Source organism: Dunckerocampus dactyliophorus, chromosome 18 (genome assembly GCF_027744805.1).
Source record: "Dunckerocampus dactyliophorus isolate RoL2022-P2 chromosome 18, RoL_Ddac_1.1, whole genome shotgun sequence".
Classification (NCBI taxonomy): domain Eukaryota; kingdom Metazoa; phylum Chordata; class Actinopteri; order Syngnathiformes; family Syngnathidae; genus Dunckerocampus; species Dunckerocampus dactyliophorus.
In genome coordinates this window covers 7,971,443-7,989,810 of record NC_072836.1, presented here as the reverse complement: position 1 = coordinate 7,989,810, position 18,368 = coordinate 7,971,443, and the positions used below count along the sequence as shown (strand labels likewise).

Here is an 18,368-nt window from a genome sequence, read left to right as displayed (position 1 = left end):
TTAGTGGCTCAAAAATGGTCACAGCATAAATAATAAAAGCAAAAATAATAACAAAAACTTGTAATGTTACGTTATTATGTCATAGTATGGCAGCTATGCAGGTCACAACTTGTCCACAAATATTTCGGAATAGTTGGTTTGTGTCTTTGCCGAGAATTTCACTCCCATTTCCAGGTCACGTGATTGTTGTTAGCAACTGTTGCTACGTGGTTGTTGCTTGTTGTTCACTGGAGAGTTTATACCACTTATGCTCGGCTTGTCTTGTTCTGAATCACATCTCAACATTTGGCGACCCTCGACGTGAGTAATATGTCGACCAATGATGACAACAGCGCTGAATGACGACGTGTGCCTCCGAGTTTTGCCACCTCGCGCTACTGCACATGCGTATAACAAGGAAACCTGTTGTAAATGGAGTAAATGCTCTAAATATGCATCCCTTTGAAGGAATCTTTCATGTGAGTACAAGGTTGTCACTTAATGCTATATTAGTGTATTTTGTCATTTACTATACATTAGAAGCTGCAACATGTTTGTTTACACAACAAGGGATTAAACGATGACATTTGCAACCTATTAGGTTATGATGTTCACGTTAACATGTCAAATGTACTTTTAGTGTTATGTGCTGCTTACACATTAGTTTGATAGCTCTGAAGCCATGTGAAATACACACTAAATCCACATGCTACGGGATGCAAAACTGAGGGCACACGCATTGTCACACCAGTGCCGCGTGATGCTAATGAGGTAGCTAGGTAGGTAGACAGTTAAGTTGCTAACTTTTGGTAACCCAGCTCATGCCCGTGGTTTCAGCACATCGAAGCCCAGTTCCAACTGCGAGGAATAACACACGACATGACAAAGTATTTCCACATAGTGGCCGCTTTCACTTTCTCTCATAATGCAGACTATTTTAGCAGTTTTGAAACCGTGACTTTTTCATACCAAGATATACCTTGAAACCGGTAACCAGCTCATGCCTAGCTAGCCGCCATCTTCTGCTTGTTGGGCCTGACAAAATAGAATTACTTCTGACAGTCACTTTGGAGTGGAAGTAAAAAAAAAAAAAATATCAGGAGAATGACGACTGGGAATTCATGCCAGTTAAAATAATCTAATATTCTGTTGGCTTTTCAGGAGCAGTACACAACTGGTCACTTCTGGTCACGTGAGGGTGCCAACGTCTTTTGCTTGTCAGATTTGCCCACTCCAGAAGCCGTTTCAGGGCACCCAGAACGTCGTTGCCATGTGGATGATTGCTTAAAACACGGAGTTCAGTGTTTGTGGGCTGCTTTGTTTGAAAGTCATATACAATAAAAACATTCAAAATGTCGTGTCAAGGGAGCATCATGAGACACTGCATGTCCGGCCCTTGAAGCCTTACTTTTGAAATTGTGGCCCTCTTCATTATGTAGTTGAGTAGCCCTCTTCTGAATGACTAGCAAAGTTTATCAAAATATTGGGCTGTTGTCTTTTTTGTTCTGTAATTGCACACCACCACTGTCATTGTTGCAACTAGGTTATAAATTAGACCAAGAGATTATTAGAACTGCTATTCAACTTTCTATTTACATATCATGTGCAGCTTCCTATGTTTGAATACGGAATGAAACACCGTCTTTGCCTGTTGCTTAAAAAAACATGAAATGTAATAACTTACTAACCATATGCTACAAGAGGTGTGTGACATGACATGAACAATGCGTGTCAGAAACTTGATGAGTGGAACTTGAGCTTTCCATGTGTTTCCATGGGCTGTATCAAAAGTATTCAGTTGCACAAGACGCCAACTGATGCCCACACACTCAAATAGACATGAAGGGTGACAATGTGGAAAGCTATTGTGAGCCATTTTCAGAGTTTGTTTGGATCTGTGCCTGCAACAGATGCTTGAACCCAGCAAGAGGTGTAGTTCATACTCCCAGAATTGTCATTGTGATGCTTGATTGTGAGTGAACGTCACTGTGAGGGTGCTGATGTTAATGATTGGTTGTGTGCCATCTGGCAATATTTATTTGTAGGATAAGACGTCGTAATGCGGTGCGGCTGGATACCAGGCAGTGCTGTGTTGTGGCTCTAGTTTTTTACTTTGTCCTTGTATAGGCTTTCCTAAAGTGAACTGTTTTAATGGTTATGGTATACTTTATATTTGTTTCGAACCTGCTAAATAAAGTTGCTCTACATGCACAATCCAACATGTCTGAAAAGGAGGAGCATGAAGTGGAGTTCTGATGGTCTAGTCACTTCCTGTATTCCCTACAGAAAATTGAAAAAAAATTGCACTATGTATTCATTTGGTGTGGTTTTAATTTCTAAATGACAACAATATAAAAATATTTTAATCAACGTCACAAACAAACGCAGCCATTTTATACAGGGACTCGCACCGCCCTGGCGTCTGCATGACAGCCGACGCTCCCTCCTCACTCTTCCTGTCCTTGGGGCCAATTGAGTCCGCTCCCGTGTTTCTACCCACTGACAGTCGCAGAAGGAGCGATTACATGACTTAATTGACTTTTCTTTTGACTTGTCTTTTATTATGTGCATGATTGCACTGTTGAGTGAGCGAACGTGCTTTGTTTTTTACTTTATGGATTATTTGCTGTATTTCTGTTAATTTGTATCAAGAAAGTCCCTCGTCAACTGTCCTTCTGGGACCTCCCGTGAAGAATGGTAGGAAAACACAAAACAAGGCGATGTGGGATCGCATAATAATTACAATAATAATAATAATTTTAAAAGTGTGATTTATTTCCTGAACATGGTGTATGTGTGTGCACATGTGGAGGGGAGGGGGGGGGGGGAGAAACAACCCAGAGAATCACAATTTCAATTCTGAGCAAGAAAATTGTGTTTGACATTTTTTGCAGAATCAGGGAGCCCTAATAGATGTCAAATTTAGTCCTGCAAAAACAAATCTGTTGTGCAATTTTACTCCACATATTGATATGCTAAAAATGCTTTTTCAGTGTTGTGCAGTCACACGTGTTAAATTTGATTCCCGCCTTCTGATTTTAGGAATAGATGATCTCTACCTTATAACTGGTATCATATAACATCTACCATATACGTAGTTAATGAATGAAGTGTGCTTTTAGAATTACTGTATGTTCTCATATCTTTGCACAACAATTCAAAGGTGGTAACAGCAGTGAACCGTAAAGTCTGTGGAGTGATTTGTGGTCCAGAACCTATTTTGCATATAAAGCCTGTGTTTTTGTGATTGTAATCACCTCAGAGCCTTTCTTTTCTCCAACTTGAGCGCTCCAAAGGAACCTTAATATACAAGACCACTCGAAAAATCCCTGAGATGCGCCTGGATATGTAATCTATGCTGAACACTACTCGCCTTGCCGTTTGACTTTTGGCCCCTGCTCCTGCACTTTGATGAGTGACTATACCAGGATGCATTGGATTTCTAGTTGTATGTTTGCTGCATACCTGAGATGCACCCCTAAGCTGTATTTTCTAACCCTTGGAAGTATATTGCACCAAGTATCCTTATCGTGGCATTGACGAAAGCTGGTTTGACCGTGGTCCTTTTGTGCATTAGGTATTATATCTTGGCATCATGCATGACCTCAGATAGTTAGTCAGATTCTCCACTCTGTTTGAATGCCTGTAGGAGGCTAAGGCGGTGGTCATGTGTTTGCACAAACTGCTTCCCTTTTCCCATGAAGTGACTTATCAAGAATGCGGTTAGTCACAGACCCACACGAGTGTGTATGCCTAAAGCCTTGTTGAGGAGATGGGTTTCAGTGTATCATTGCTATACAGTCCTACAATCAAGAGCAAGTGGATAAAGAAATCATTTTCAGGCCTAAATTGGATCACCAATGCCTTATTTACACTACACTACTTGTGCAAGTGACACAAAATCGGATATCCTCAGATCAGAATCAGGCCTTAAAATGTGTATTAAAAATCCAGTAGATATCGGATATCACTTGGGTGTCCAAAATGAGCAATTAGCCTTTGAATTGTTCATAATCTGGAAGTGTTCATCGTCCAAATGTGGCGTTTTACTCCATATTAAATTCCCCATTAGTTTTCATCTCAGTGGACAAAAGTATTGGGGTTCAATAGAAGAAGATTATTTAACATTGATGAGCTTCTGTTCACCTTGGGTACCTTTTGTGGATTATTGAGTGTATATACAGTATATACAATTTTGTACCACAACTTCCTATTGAAGCAGAGATCTGCTACTCTACCGTAAAACAAGCAGTGACTAGTGCACTAATACATTTTGCAGCAAAAGGCTTTGTAAGTGCGTTTCCCCACTATGGGTCTGTTAATTAAATTGTCTCAGACTGTGTTAATGGCAGCATAAATTGAAACACTGGCACGGGGTGGAAATGAATGTCTGCCCTCTTCTTTCCCCCCAGAGAGTCCAGCGAAGAGTGCAATGGGATCAGTGGTGCTCTGTCAGTGGAGTCTGTGCCGGGGCCAAGATTGAACTGGTGTACTGCCAACCCCGCTCCCTCTGCCCTCGCTCCAGCCCCTGCTCCGGGGCCAGAGCCCATGCCCAACCCTGTCAGAATGGGGGACGGCCTGGATGCAGCGCAGATGTCGGGCAGCAGCAGCAGTAGCAGCGGCAGCCAGGGGCAGCCCCAGACGGCAAGCAACCCTGCGCCCCCGGAATACAGCAACCCTGACAGACCTAAGCGCCAGACCAATCAGCTGCACTACCTGCTCAAGGTGGTGGTGAAGGCCCTGTGGAAGCACCAGTTTGCCTGGCCCTTCCAAGCACCGGTGGATGCAGTCAAACTCAATCTGCCTGTAAGTTTGTTTTTGCATAAATGTGTTTATATTTAATTATTTTCTCTGTGCTGAGTCTTCTATAGCCCCCTTTTATAGTGGTTTGCAATTGAACACAGTCATCATTTGCAATGATGATGTTATAAGACCTTTACAAATTTAGTCATTGTTTTGTCATGAGCTTCCTCCTTTTTCTTTGTGATGTAAGCAAAAGAGGAATGCTGACTACAAAGTTTCTCTCCTACATGTCGATTTAATTTTTGTTGACCCTTTTGCAGGACTACTACACAATAATAAAAAATCCTATGGACATGGGAACAATTAAGAAAAGGCTTGAAAACAGCTACTACTGCAATGCCCAAGAATGTATTCAAGACTTCAACAAGATGTTTACCAACTGCTACATGTACAATAAGGTATAACGTCGGAGCTGTTGGTATTTAGGTGCAAGTACAGAGGCTGACTGAGTCTCCACTCTTGTACGTGTTTGTTTCTTGCTGCAGCCTTCCGATGACATAGTCTTAATGGCTAAAGCTCTTGAGAAGGCTTTTCTCCAAAAGGTCGCCGAAATGCCTCAGGAAGAAATTGAGATTCCGGTCATGACAGGGAAGGGCAGGGGCCGAGGTCGAAGAGATGCCGGTATGTGATTTAAAATCCATATCATTATCATGCGTTGTCATGTGCTGCGCCTCTGTCAGACTATTGAATGTTTCTCTGTCTTCTGTTGTCCAGGTCTCAGCTTGAAACCAGGGGCTATAATCGATCCTTTGTCCACAACTCCTCAAACACGGGGCCTGTCAAACCTCTCAGCAGCACCTCAGATCAGAGCACCGGTGCAGGGCCCGCCTTCACTACCTCCTCAGCCTTTAATGCAGGCCCTACCGTCCCACGTTCCCCCAACGTTAGCAAGCCACGCACCGCAGCTTGGAGTACCCTACTCCTTGGGCCAACTGGATTGCACTCTTCAAGTTCCTATGATGACCTCTGTGCCTCCCCCTGCTCAGACCTCCCTTCCCCCAACATCCATCCAGAGCACTGCCCCCCTGCTGCAAAACCCTATCACCATGACCAAAGTAAGTGTGACTGACATGTGGGAATCATTAACTTTTATTTAATAGGTTAATCTCGCAGACATCAATATATGTTTTGCAAGAGAGAGGTTAGCATAGCTAGATAAATAGGAACAGAGGTTAGGCACACAACAAGACATCTGCACAAACAACCAGGTTATGGACACGTGCTCAGGCAGAGGCCAGTATGTAGTCATTTTACATTTCATGATAACAAACTTCCCTTCTTTGTTGTTTCCTTGCTATCCAGCAAAGAAAGAGCCAGAAACGAAAAGCAGACACTACGACACCGACCGCTAACGACCAGCTCAATGAGTCTTCCCCGGCGGAGTCCAAGTCGGGTAAGACGCTGCCCCGGCGGGAGAGCACCCGCCCCACCAAAATGATCAAGAAGGAGGCACCGGACTCGCAGCATCAAGTAGCGATGGGGATGGGACTGAGTGGCCCGAGTAGCGGCCATAGCCCCATCCCGCAAGATCAGCTGGGATACTGTTTGAGTCTGGTCAGGGAGATGTTGTCCAAGAAACATACGACGTACGCCTGGCCCTTCTACAAGCCTGTGGACGTGGCTGCACTGGGACTGCACGATTATCATGACATCATCAAGCATCCCATGGACCTAAGCACCATTAAGGTGTGTTGAAGGTGTTATATATTGGTATATAGAACATACAGAAATCATAGTGAAAAACCATTCATTTCCTTGATTTGCATGAACAGGCCAAGCTGGAGAACAGGCAATACCGGGATCCCCAGGAGTTTGCTGCTGATGTGCGGTTAATGTTTTCCAACTGCTACAAATATAATCCGCCAGACCATGAGGTGGTGGCTATGGCACGCAAGCTACAGGTAATTGTTGCAGCTCTTTATTTTGATAGCAGTTTTTAGTTTAGTCATATTTTAGTTTTAGTCCCGCCCATCTACCAGACGAAATTAGAAATGATTGGGATTGGTTTCTGTCAACATTTTCGTATCATTTTTATTTGTTGACAAAACTTTCATAGTTTTTGCCAACATGTATTTGTTTGGATTAGTTATTGTCTGTTTTTTTGTCACGGGAAAAAGGCACTGAACTTTACTGATTGTGGACACTAGGATTGAGCCGAATATAAGACGATATTTTCCCCCTAGAAAACTGTATAAAATAAGATGAGTCTCATATTTGAGGTCGAGAAGTTTATGCATGGAAACCAATTAAAAGATTAATCTTGTCTTAAAATGTATTTTTTTCAAAAACAAGTCTTGAAATAGAAGGTGTTTCTTCTTATATTTAGGGTCATCTTAAATTTGGTCAATACAGTACTTTGTCAGTTTTAGTTGGTTTAAATTGCTAGTATTGATGAAAATAAAAGAATAACCTCTGTATACCTTTTTGTTTTTATTTTGTAGGACGTGTTTGAGATGCGCTTTGCCAAGATGCCTGACGAGCCAGAGACCAAGCCTCTCGCTTCCATCCCAGCTCCTCCGCTTCACCACCCCGCCCCGGTTAAACCCCAGCCTCCGATGGGCCACGTCGCGTCTTCCTCCGACAGCTCCAGCGACTCCTCCTCCGAGTCCGAGTCGTCAACGGACGACTCGGAAGAGGAGCGAGCTCAGAGACTGGCGGAGCTCCAGGAGCAGGTCTGTGCGAAAGGAGACTTTTGGCTTCTGTAAATTTGCTATGCAAGTCCTTGCTCGTGATAAGAAGTTTGTTCCCCTTGTCTTGGTGCAGCTGAAGGCTGTCCACGAGCAGCTGGCTGCCCTGTCCCAGCCTCAAGCCAGCAAACCAAAGAGAAAAGAGAAGGAAAAGAAAGAGAAGAAGAAAGACAAACACAAGAAGAAAGTTGGCATGCCCGGCCTTGTCGACGAGATCCAGGATGCTACACCTGTTTCACAGCTGTCTAAAAGGACCAAGTCCAGTACCAATAACAACAAAGAGCTTCCCAAGAAGAAATCCAGGTGGGTTCATTTAACTTCAATTCACAACCAGATGACCTACAGTGAAGTCATGAACCCTAAAGAGCTATAAATATAGTCTAAAGACATTTATTATTTGAAATTTGCGGAACTGTATGAAAATAGATTGATGTAAATGTGTATTATTTATGAGGTCAGACTTAAGAATGTCTTCCTGTCCAAATTGTCTTCATTTGACTTTGTACATCCTTTTGATGGCAGGCTCTTGACTGTGGTTCTATTAATAGACATGCACATCTGTATTATATTTACAGTAAAAAAGAGGGGATGAAAAACAGTCAACCCTCCAACCTTTCGCCTGTTCTCAGCCTGGAAGACGATCTGGCAACTCTGGCGTCAGGGGAAAAGTGCAAGCCGATGACGTACGAAGAGAAGAGGCAGCTCAGCCTGGATATCAACAAGCTTCCTGGTGACAAACTTGGCCGCGTGGTGCATATCATCCAGTCTCGAGAGCCCTCGCTCAAGAACTCCAACCCTGATGAGATTGAGATTGACTTTGAAACGCTCAAGCCTTCCACGCTGCGGGAGCTCGAGCGATACGTGTCCACGTGCCTTCGAAAGAAGAAGAAAGGTGGAGGTCAGCTTTTGGGGGATTACTGAGTGGGTGACGTGTGTTCCGATGCAGAGATGTATTTATACTTAACTGTCTTGCAGCGGAGAAGTCTTTGGAGTCCATGGCTTCCTCCAAAAAGATGGGCTCTTCTTCAGATAGCAGTGGCTCCAGCTCAGAGAGCGAAATGGAGGCTCCAGGTGAGGTTCTGCATTTTTGGCTAATCCAATTCCTTTTCAGGAATGTGTGAGAATGTTAATTTTTTCTCTGCAAATTTTCAGGGATTGTAAAGCAGCAAAAGAAGAAGGCCCAGTCTGTGAAGGAGGGGAAGAAGACACACTATAACGTACAGGGTGTTCCAGCTCAGGCTGTGCTTCATCCTCATGCAGCAGCTTTTCAGCCTCAGATGAAGCAACATCAGCCACCTCCTGTGGACTACATGGCTCCGCCTGTCACAGCCCTGGAGTCTTCCCAAAACTTGGAGAGCAGCTTTGAGTCCCTGCCTTCTTTCGGCCAGCCCCTCATGCATCTTTCCCACCACACTGGCAACTCCTCGTCCCCGGCGCCGCCTCAGCTCAGTGCTAACCCTCCTGGGCCAGTGTCACCTGAGACACATCCCTTCCTCAATCAACATCATATTCTCCCATCTCCAGGTAGGTTTTCCTTCTAAAACAGGGCTGTACACCATCTCTGCAATGGTAGCATGGCAGCAAATTTATATTCAAAGTATGTTTTTTTTCCACCTGGTCTAGCCTTGCACAGTTCCTTGCCCCAGCAGCCCTCTCGGCCCAGTCACAAGGCAGCACCTCTTCATCCCAAACCCCCTCAGCAGCAACCAGCACCTCCCCAGCAGCAGCAGCAGCCAGTGTTGCAGCAACAGCCGACCTTGCAGCAACAGCCAACATTGCAGCAGCAGCCCATGTTGCAGCAACATCAGCAGCTCCAAGCCCAGTCAGCAGCTCCACCGCATCAGCTCCCCATGCAGATCCTTCACCCTCCTCAGCCCATGCACCAGAGGCCCATGTCCCCACCGACACTCACACCCCAGGGCTTGCTGTCTTCCCAGCCTCCCCAGATGCTGCTAGAGGATGACGAAGATTCAGGATCTACAACACCTATGAACCAAGTGCAATTGTACCTGCAGCAGTTTCAGCAAGCCCGCCAGCCCCAGCAGCCCATGCAGTCGCTCCAGGCACAGGCTCGACAGCAGCAGCAGCAGCAGCAGTCAGGACAGTCATCTCTGCTGCAGTCAGTTCAGAGCCAACCTCAGCTCTCATCCCAGAACGCACTGCCGACCCCTCAGCTTCCAATTCAGGCCCAGGCTTCGGTAGCGCCGTCGCATCAAGCCCCACCCCAGCAGTTGTCCCTCCACCAGGGCCGCCATCTGCCACATAGTCACCCTCAGCCTCAGCAGCAGCAGTCGCAACAGCAGCAGCAGCTGAGCTATCAGCAGGTTCCTGCGCTCATTGGTCAGCCTCAGGGGCCACCACACAAGGTGGTCATGCCCAGCAGCAAAGCACAGCAGATCCTCCAGCAGCAGCCACCAGAGCAGCTGTCCCCTCGCCCGGCCAAGCCTGACGCTTTCCTCACAGGTGAGTTTGGAAGACAACAACCTTCATGATTAGTGTGGTGACCATGTTGGCTGGAGATGTGTATTTCCTTATGTGGGCAGGTCACATGAGGGATAATCCATCCCCTCTCATGATGCATTCCCCACAACTTCCCCAGTACCCTCCAGTGTCCCACCAGTCCCCCCCTCATCATATGCAGCCCAAGAAGGTGAGAGACCTGCATTGCTTGGACAACTACCAACAGATATTTGAAGTGGATGACTTTTTTCTGGCTTTGCAGCAAAGGGCTCCAGGGAGTCAAGGAGGGCTCAAAGAGGAGAAGCTTCCTCCTTCACCGGTGATGAGAGGAGAGCCATTTAACCCTGCCATAAGGCCAGAGCATCACAAGCATCCCGACAGCAAGCAGTCTCAGCCGGGCCTCAGCCAGCAGAGTAAGCAACAAAGACATGGTGAGTTCCTCCTCCGCCTCTATCTCTGTCTTTCTTCAGAAAACATCACATTGTTGACAGCGTTGTTTGTGCACACTTGTGTTTAGCAGATGTGAAGTCCATGGACAGTTCTCGACCTGTCATCCGCTCCTCTGAGCCCAGTGGACCGCCACCCTCCCTGCAAGACAAGGAGAAATTCAAGCAGGAATCCAAGGCACCCACTGCACCCAAAAAGGTACAAAGCAGTGCTTCAAAGAAGCTTTTTATAGTAGTGGTCCACAACCTTTTTAGCCCACTAATCTAATTGTATTGTTAGGTACCGAAGCATATCACACAGAAAAGCAAAATTTAAAAAAGCACTGTACAAAACACACAAAATGAATACTGACTCACCATCAGTGTAAGCCTGGAGTTTGTTTTCCAGAGAGAAGGCAATAATAACGTGGTTTAATGTGCGTGAGTGCAAAGCACAGTGTGTTTTTACTGTTCATATTGCTGCAGAGTGCTGTTTTGTAGTGGTCAGTGTCTTACACAAGTAATTAGACAGGAATGGCAACATCTTGAATGCCATTGTGGAAATTTGGAGACAGTTCCTTTTCACTTGAATTCAAAGTAACGATGCAGTAATCTCTCATTTATTGAGGTTAATTAGTTCCAGACCCAACCGTGACAAGTGAGTTTCCGCAAAGTAGGATACCTTATATTTTTGTAGTTAGAGCATACCAAACCTATTTGCGTCCTTATAAATACGTTTTTTAACATTATTAGAGCCTTCTAGACATGAAGTAACACCCGTATAGTCACCTTTACACTCGTATTACCCAATATAGGAGACATAATAAGAGTAAATAAGACCTATAAGTGGCAGACAGGAAGTGAGGTTGGGGGTTCAGAGTTGAGTTTCAACTTATCGTGGGTTATGGCCGCAACAGTAGCCCATGTTTTTATTAGGAATTTTTATTAGGGATTATTGTGCTTGTTGAGAGATAATTCAAACCTGGGATAAAAGCCTGTTGTTCAGCATTGCAGTAACATTACTGACACCTAGTGACCAGTGTACAATACTATATACTGTATCTTCAATGTTTTAGAATGTGCCTTTTGAATGCCTTATTTGTATTTTACTTTATTTAGTCATGCTTCGTTTAGGTTAAACAAATCTTTGCTTAAATATGCATTTTTTAATGAATAATAGGGTGGATTTAACCACGAAACTGTACAATGAACTCATGTAACAGATGCCAACTGGTGCAGCTATGAGAGGGTACGTTTGTAAACCTCATTCCCTGACACCTTAAGAGTCATGCTTAGCTCGATGGCTAGCGCACTTGACTTTCATTCTTTGGACCCTGTTTCAAGCCCAGGTGGAACACGAGGCGGTTGAACCTGTCGGGTTAAACTTGCCCCTGCACACAACACATGTGATTTGTCACATTGACATGGATGGAAGCGACAAAACCATATTTAAAGTTGTTGTTGTTATTTTGGTAGAGTTTTTCCTGCTTGTCTTTTCATGATCCTCATTGGCCTAGGAAGTTCCTCAGCAGCCCTTGTGAGAAAACATTTTAACGTAGTTTGCCTCTTCATGTATGCACCGGCCAACTTTGATCCCAGACGGGACGTCAAAGTAAAAGAAATAGTGTTTATTACATTTATGGTTTTTATTATACATCTGGTGTTTTAATATTTTCATTATTCCCAATAATTATGTTTTTTTCCTCTCAGGATGTGAAACTGAAAAACATGGGCTCGTGGGCCAGCCTGGCACAAAAGTCCACATCTACGCCCTTGTCCGCTGTCAAGTCCTCGAGCGACAGCTTCGAGCAGTTCCGCCGAGCCGCTCGTGAGAAAGAGGAGCGGGAAAAGGCCCTCAAGGCGCAAGCTGAGCAGGCGGAAAAGGACAGACTACGTCGAGAGCAGGACAAACTACGGCAAGTTTTGAACAACGACACAGCAAAGTCAACAACGTGCGGCCTTAATTGCTACTTAGAGCGACAAAGATGGGGCTAGCTATTAATAATACATTGGCTTTGTCACCGATAACCCAAAGCTAAAATGTCACGAACATTGTATTGATTCTAGCATCTTTAATGCACAACATGTATGAAAGTGGCCCACTGCATTCTTTCATTCTTTTGTATGCAGCCACACTGGAAAAAGTTTGGACACCCCTAAAATGATAATAAACCGCCTCTAGTGGCCATATTGTAGTTGTAATGTACGAGCTCATGGTCTGTCATTACAGATGCTTCATGCTAGTAAAGTTGTCAGCTGAAGAGGATAAAAGCAACTTCTTTCTTTTAGGTACTTTTTAGCCTATGTTCAGATGTTCGTCCAAGCTGTAAATGTTTGTGAGTCATAATTTTTTTTTCCTAGTAGTCTTGTAGTAAGTTGAGTTGACTTTTCTCTAGTGGCTCCAGATGTGCCTTGAAAGGGTTCCTCAACGGACGTGATTCTCATCAAGAGTTCTCTTGTTCTGAATTATGAACCTCAAATGTTCCAGAGGCCGGGATGACGACGACATCCTGGAGCCGAGCAGAAGGGTGCACGAGGAACCGAGCAGGCGTATGGAGCAGCAGCACCATCACCACCAACACCAACAGCAGCAGCAGCAGCAGCACATCCAAGTGCCCCCACAGCAACCCCCACAGCAACCTGAGCCTCAGCCAGCTGTCATCCAGCCTCCCCCGCAGCCCCCAACGCCGCCTCAGCCCGCCGTACAGAGTCCGCTTGACCAGCAGAGGGAGCTAGCACGGCGACGGGAGCAGGAGAGGAGGCGACGAGAAGCGGTAAGATATGATACGATATGCACGTATGCTTTCAAGGTTCAAGCATTACGACATTGTCTTAAAAAGTTGGTACATTTTTATAAAGCCTTATTATTACATGTAAAATTAAAAAAAAAAGGATAATACGTACATGCTTAAAAGGAAAGCCTCGTTCAGGTGACGTCACTAATAATAAATAAAGGTTTAGCAAAAAATTGTGTTTTGGTTTATTATTACATTATTGTGGAAATTGTGATTTCATTCCGATAATGTTAAAAAAATAGTGTGACTTTATTGTAATATCATGACTATGACTTTATCCTCATATCATGACCTCATGTTATGTTATATATAATATGTACATATTCATTTTATTCTCGTGTCTCGGGTGAGACTGCAATCATTTTCTCATAATATCAAAATGTAACTTCTACTTTTTCCTCATGACTACGGTACTTTTTTCCCCACAACAATATTAGGACCTAAACCATTAGGGGTGTCACAACATTAGGCTTAGCATGTGACAAGCTGTCATCAATTGACAACACATTTCACAGGCTATTGTTCATTCTCCCGATAATAAACAAAGTGAAAGTCGACATAAAACGTGTCGCGCATCTGGCCACATGCGCAAAGCAAGGCAGACAGGCTATTCCGGTGCATGCTTATCAAAATAAAGCGCAGTGAAACATTTTTATAATATTTTAAATGTGGTCAATATGTGCGTAAATAATAATCTATATATGTATTTATATAGAATATATATCCATTCATACAATATATTATTTAACATTATTTTCAAGTTTGGTTTTTTTTGTAATTTTTTTACGGTGTGGCGGCTTTTATTTTGTAGTGGCACACCGCCACGATCAATTACATGTAGCAGAAACCTTGGTTTTGTCTGTTACAGGTGTTAAAATAATAACCTCATTTCCCCTCCTCGTCTTTCCTCAGATGGCAGCAACGATTGACATGAATTTCCAAAGTGACTTAATGGCCATCTTTGAGGAGAACCTCTTTTGAGCAGAGGTGAAGTGGAAACCTAACTGCAAAAAAAAAAAAAAAAAGACCCCCCCACACAGAAGGATGACCACATCGTCATGGGGTGTCGTAGAGAGCGAGGACCCACATATGGGCACACTCTGCTTTTTTTTTTTTTGTCTCGCTGCGCTCTTGCAGGGCTCGGACGACGATGTGTTGGAGGGGCGAAGGAAGCCGAGAAAATATGCTCTGATGACTTACTGACACGTGAACTCAAGCGGAGAACAAGACTGCGATCTCTCTCTCTCTCTCTCTCACTCACTCTCTCTTTTTTATGTTCTGTTTGTTGGATGCGAACACATGAAACGGTCTGAGTGGGGAGGGAAGGGTTGGGTGAGGAGGTGGGTGGGGGCGGGGGCTTCCACACTGTAAATGATGTATATTTCTCAATAGAGAAGGTACAGTTTGCCTTACACATCTCTCTTTAAGACCATGCGGTTCTGTGGCCTGCACACACATTTAAAAAAACATTTAACCACAACTACAACATGTAGGAGCAGTACAAGCTTTGTTTCCCCCCTCCCATCATTCTATCTACTGTAAAGAAGTATTTTCTTATTCTACAATAACTATTATTTGTATTATTTTCCCTCTTTAGCTCTTTTGAATCCATACAGTCATCTCTCACCCACACACACATCTATGCCAAACAACCTTTTATGCTCACTTTCCTGTCCTCCATCATTTATAGGTAGCTAGCATCAAAACAAATATATGCATCACCATCATAATTCCAATTCAAGTATTTAACGACGGTTGAAGGTTTCATAGGTCAGGAGCTTTAGTTTTATTATTATTATTATTATTATTATTTGACTACAAAGAGAAACTGCGTACCTGTATCTAACCACCTCATTTGCTTGTTGAAAAATGTTCATATCAGAAGTCACACTACTGGATTTGTAGTCACGCGTCCGTTCTAGAAGTTTCTATCTTTGTTCTTCGTTCTAGTGGATGTGAGTAAGCGGGGAGGGGTGGGGGAAACCTCTGGTGTAATTCAGTCAGCTTGTCTCCTGTATGTTTTTTGTTTTGTTTTGTTTTCCTCCAGTGCCTGTATTGTATTTTTTTTATTATTACACTAGGAAGGGGTGGGGCAGGAGCGAGTGTAATACCATTTGAATTTCTTTTTGAAAGAGTTTTGTGTTCAAAAAAAAAAAGAGAAGAGAAGAGAGAAGGAAAAAAGACAGCGTTTTTATACTTGGCCCGGCATTGGGGTTTTAAATTTAGTTTTAGCTGGACTTCTAATGTGTGCGCTTTCTCATTTTAGCTCCATTTGTCTCAGCGTTACATTAGCTTATGTGTGTGTGGGTGTGTGATTGTGTACATTTGAATGGCTGCGTGACTGCTTTTGTGTGTGCTTTTTTTAAGTGTGTGATGCACAGATGCGTGCCCTGATGCAGAGAAGCGTTCTAGTGTAGAAGAGAACTCTTTTTTGTGCTTAAGCCACCTTTTTAATTCCCATTGAAGTCCACCGAATATGAATATCACTTCTATCGTCGAGAACATGGCTTTGAATGGACAAAGAAGTCAACTCCTTCTTAGCTTTGGTTTGCTCCTTTTCACAATAACTGTCAATAACTGTGCCATGTGTTCTACGGAGAATGTGCTGACTCGGCCCGAGAGTTTGATCCATTCAGGTATTTTATTTTGTGTTACATGTGTTCAGCTGTTTTGGGGGGTTTTGTTCAGGCAATGTCCTCGATTTATTGTTTTGCTATGTGAGATCTCTGATTGAGTCTGTTATGATCATTGAATAAATTCATCTTTTATAGAAAACAATTAAAAAATAAACAAAATTTGGTTTCTTGTAGTCTTTGTCCTCCATGAACAGCTGTCAATACAGATGTGTAGCACATACACATATATGTACGGTAAATTTTTTTTCAGTGCTACACCACGATATATTTACGATTTATGTGGGATGTGATTATTTTAAAATAATGTTTTGGCCATGTTAAGCCAATCTTGTTTTTACACAAATAGTTATTTTGTTAAACAATATGCAAAAAATAGGAGGAAAACACTTTATTTAGCTTTAATAGTCTGTAAAATGTGAATATAATTAAAAAATATATATAAGAAATTACTGCGATTGGCTGGCGACCAGTCCAGGGTGCACCCAGCCTCTCGCCCAACGTCAGCTGGGATAGGCCTCCTGCATACCCCCGCGACCCTAATGATGACACGATGCATAGAAAATTAATGAATTATCAGAAATTTAATTAAACATAACTTCCGTTTTCTGAGACATACCGCCTTCCTGTGGTCACAATGGTGAACTGCAACTAAATGCGGACGTTTTCTGCTACAGTAGTAGTAATAGTATTACGAGTTATGATAATAAACTGATTAATCGGTATTGGTTGATAGCGCCCCTCGGTGGACAATAATTGTTTATATGACAATATTTTATCTTAAATTAGTGATGTATAGTTAAACGTCTATATTTCTTTTAAAGTGCAGACGTAACAAAACAATTCCGTACTTCCGTAATAAAAGCGCATGCGCGTTGTTTTTTTCAGTGACGAGTCCAATCATTGGACCGAAAGAAACAAGCTTCCTGTAGTCTGTCCGGTAGGTGGCGGCAATGCGCCTAATCGAGTTCGGAGGCGTTCGGCGATCAATCAAGGAAGAAGTAGCCCGGAAGTAGTGTGGTGTGTGAAGGTCTTTGGCTGGAAAGTCCACTTTTTCATCACAATGGGCGTAAAATTAGAAATCTTCAAGGTAAGTAGATACTTTTTAGAACCGCAAACATACAATATGTCTCTAACACTGCGCAGAAGACACCGGTGTATGTTTTGTTCACTGTAAAGCTAGCTGTGATGATGATGTAACCTGCTGTTGTGTTTGCTGTGAACAGATGATGTTTTATGTATCCTTCCCCGTCACTATCTTCTGGATCTCCAATCAACCAGACTACTTTGAGGAATACGTCTTAAAGAAGAAGGTTTCTCACACATTTTAATAATTATTATTCTGCTGTGGCACCATTCGTGCATAAATTAATGTTTCTCATTTCTGCTGTTCAGCGGGAGATCTTACCCCCGAACGAGGCACATCAAGTAAGTGTGTGATCCAGCTCATTTGTCTATTTTTGTTGTTTCATTTTGTGTGAATGAGCTTCCGTTTATAAACGCGAGCATGCCTGCGGGGGGCGAATCGAACAAAATAACGACAGAATAGATACTATGGGTAGTATCAGCACGAGATCGATACTCGTGTGATAAGAAGGCAGTTTTTGAGGTATTTTCTGTTTATTTTCACAAGTATCTGTTGTTTTCACGTTGTTACATTTGTCATCATAGTTTTTGCTTTTGTTTAGCTATTTTGCACTATTGACTTGATTTCGCTGCAATAATTGTACGTAATCAAAGGGAACAAGCGAGTAATTAGATTGTATTGTTGATCTTATGTTTACTGTATTGTTGAAATGATGTATTGTTAAACATAACATTTTTTTGGGCCTAAAATATTTGCCCTGTATTGTGATTATTATCATGATTGACCAATTAAAAGCAATCCAAGCGATCCAATTTCACTTAATTGGTCCATTTACTGCGGATCTTTGTTCATTGCCAGCGATGCATGGTGACTGGTAGAACAATGAAATGCTCTTCCACTAGGTGGCAGTATGTATCCACTTGTTGCCATTTATTCAACACGAAAAGGTGGCGTGCCTTGAGCTTCTCATGTAAAATATGTTGCCCGGCTAAATAAAGTTTCGGAAACACTGCCATGGAGGATCTTTGTTGAGCCTTTTTGCGGTAGTTCCTTTAAAAACGGCAGAGCGATTCTGTCCTGTACAGGCTCTGTGATTAGTGTAAATGCATCGAGGTCTTTATTTACTTTGCCGTGTTTTATCCAATTGAATGTGTGTGTTTGTGTATTTGCTTCCAGAGGAAGGAGCTGGAGGACTTCAAGGAGAGAATGCGAGTTCAAAAGGAGCAGCGGATATTGAAACAAATCTCCATGAAGGCAGAGAACTAAAAATATTTTGTGAAATGAATCTATATTGTAAATATGAAGCTGTGTCTGGATGATGATGATGAGCAGAATCTTTATAACAAAAATATGATGTAATTAAAATGTATTTTGTTGTGCAGTTTGTACATGCCGCTGGATTTTTATGTTTGATGATTATAATCAAAATAAATATTTGAAAAATACTGTTATTGTAATTATTCTTTACTTCATCCCACTGTCTGTCCAAAGTTGTAACA

General features: G+C 43.0%; 2 protein-coding genes across 6 annotated transcripts in view; both read left to right on the top strand.

Annotated features, from left to right (window-relative positions):
- The window catches only part of brd4 (bromodomain containing 4), a 33,784-nt gene extending 17,858 nt beyond the window's left edge, over nt 1–15,926 (top strand). For 2 of the 5 annotated variants that reach the window (XM_054759727.1, XM_054759723.1), the window contains exons 2-19: nt 4,392–4,785; nt 5,043–5,180; nt 5,268–5,403; nt 5,497–5,837; nt 6,085–6,468; nt 6,555–6,683; nt 7,224–7,454; nt 7,546–7,772; nt 8,045–8,367; nt 8,445–8,540; nt 8,622–8,993; nt 9,093–9,932; nt 10,013–10,119; nt 10,192–10,360; nt 10,447–10,574; nt 12,065–12,270; nt 12,843–13,128; nt 14,062–15,924. In XM_054759727.1, the coding sequence (XP_054615702.1) occupies nt 4,528–4,785; nt 5,043–5,180; nt 5,268–5,403; nt 5,497–5,837; nt 6,085–6,468; nt 6,555–6,683; nt 7,224–7,454; nt 7,546–7,772; nt 8,045–8,367; nt 8,445–8,540; nt 8,622–8,993; nt 9,093–9,932; nt 10,013–10,119; nt 10,192–10,360; nt 10,447–10,574; nt 12,065–12,270; nt 12,843–13,128; nt 14,062–14,130 (4,440 nt within the window). In that variant the 5' untranslated portion in view covers nt 4,392–4,527 and the 3' untranslated portion in view covers nt 14,131–15,924. Of the gene's footprint in view, nt 1–4,391; nt 4,786–5,042; nt 5,181–5,267; nt 5,404–5,496; nt 5,838–6,084; nt 6,469–6,554; nt 6,684–7,223; nt 7,455–7,545; nt 7,773–8,044; nt 8,368–8,444; nt 8,541–8,621; nt 8,994–9,092; nt 9,933–10,012; nt 10,120–10,191; nt 10,361–10,446; nt 10,575–12,064; nt 12,271–12,842; nt 13,129–14,061 lie in introns of all 5 variants that reach the window. The other 3 variants (XM_054759726.1, XM_054759725.1, XM_054759724.1) reach the window with 3 other exon arrangements.
- An 810-nt stretch (nt 15,927–16,736) lies between these two features.
- On the top strand, nt 16,737–18,314 carry LOC129171283 (protein PET100 homolog, mitochondrial). The gene is made up of 4 exons (XM_054759795.1): nt 16,737–16,872; nt 17,009–17,095; nt 17,178–17,210; nt 18,046–18,314. Exons 1-4 carry the CDS (start codon nt 16,846–16,848, stop codon nt 18,133–18,135), a joined length of 237 nt encoding a protein of 78 aa, XP_054615770.1. The 5' UTR covers nt 16,737–16,845; the 3' UTR covers nt 18,136–18,314.
- The last annotated feature ends 54 nt before the right edge of the window (nt 18,315–18,368 follow it).

What these genes read in the sequence shown, in the direction of transcription:
- LOC129171283 (XM_054759795.1), top strand. Translation starts at nt 16,846, where the DNA reads ATGGGCGTAAAATTAGAAATCTTCAAG. An exon ending in TAAAATTAGAAATCTTCAAG is followed by an intron (nt 16,873 to 17,008) that starts GTAAGTAGATAC and finishes TGCTGTGAACAG; the next exon opens with ATGATGTTTTATGTATCCTT. An exon ending in CCCCGAACGAGGCACATCAA is followed by an intron (nt 17,211 to 18,045) that starts GTAAGTGTGTGA and finishes ATTTGCTTCCAG; the next exon opens with AGGAAGGAGCTGGAGGACTT.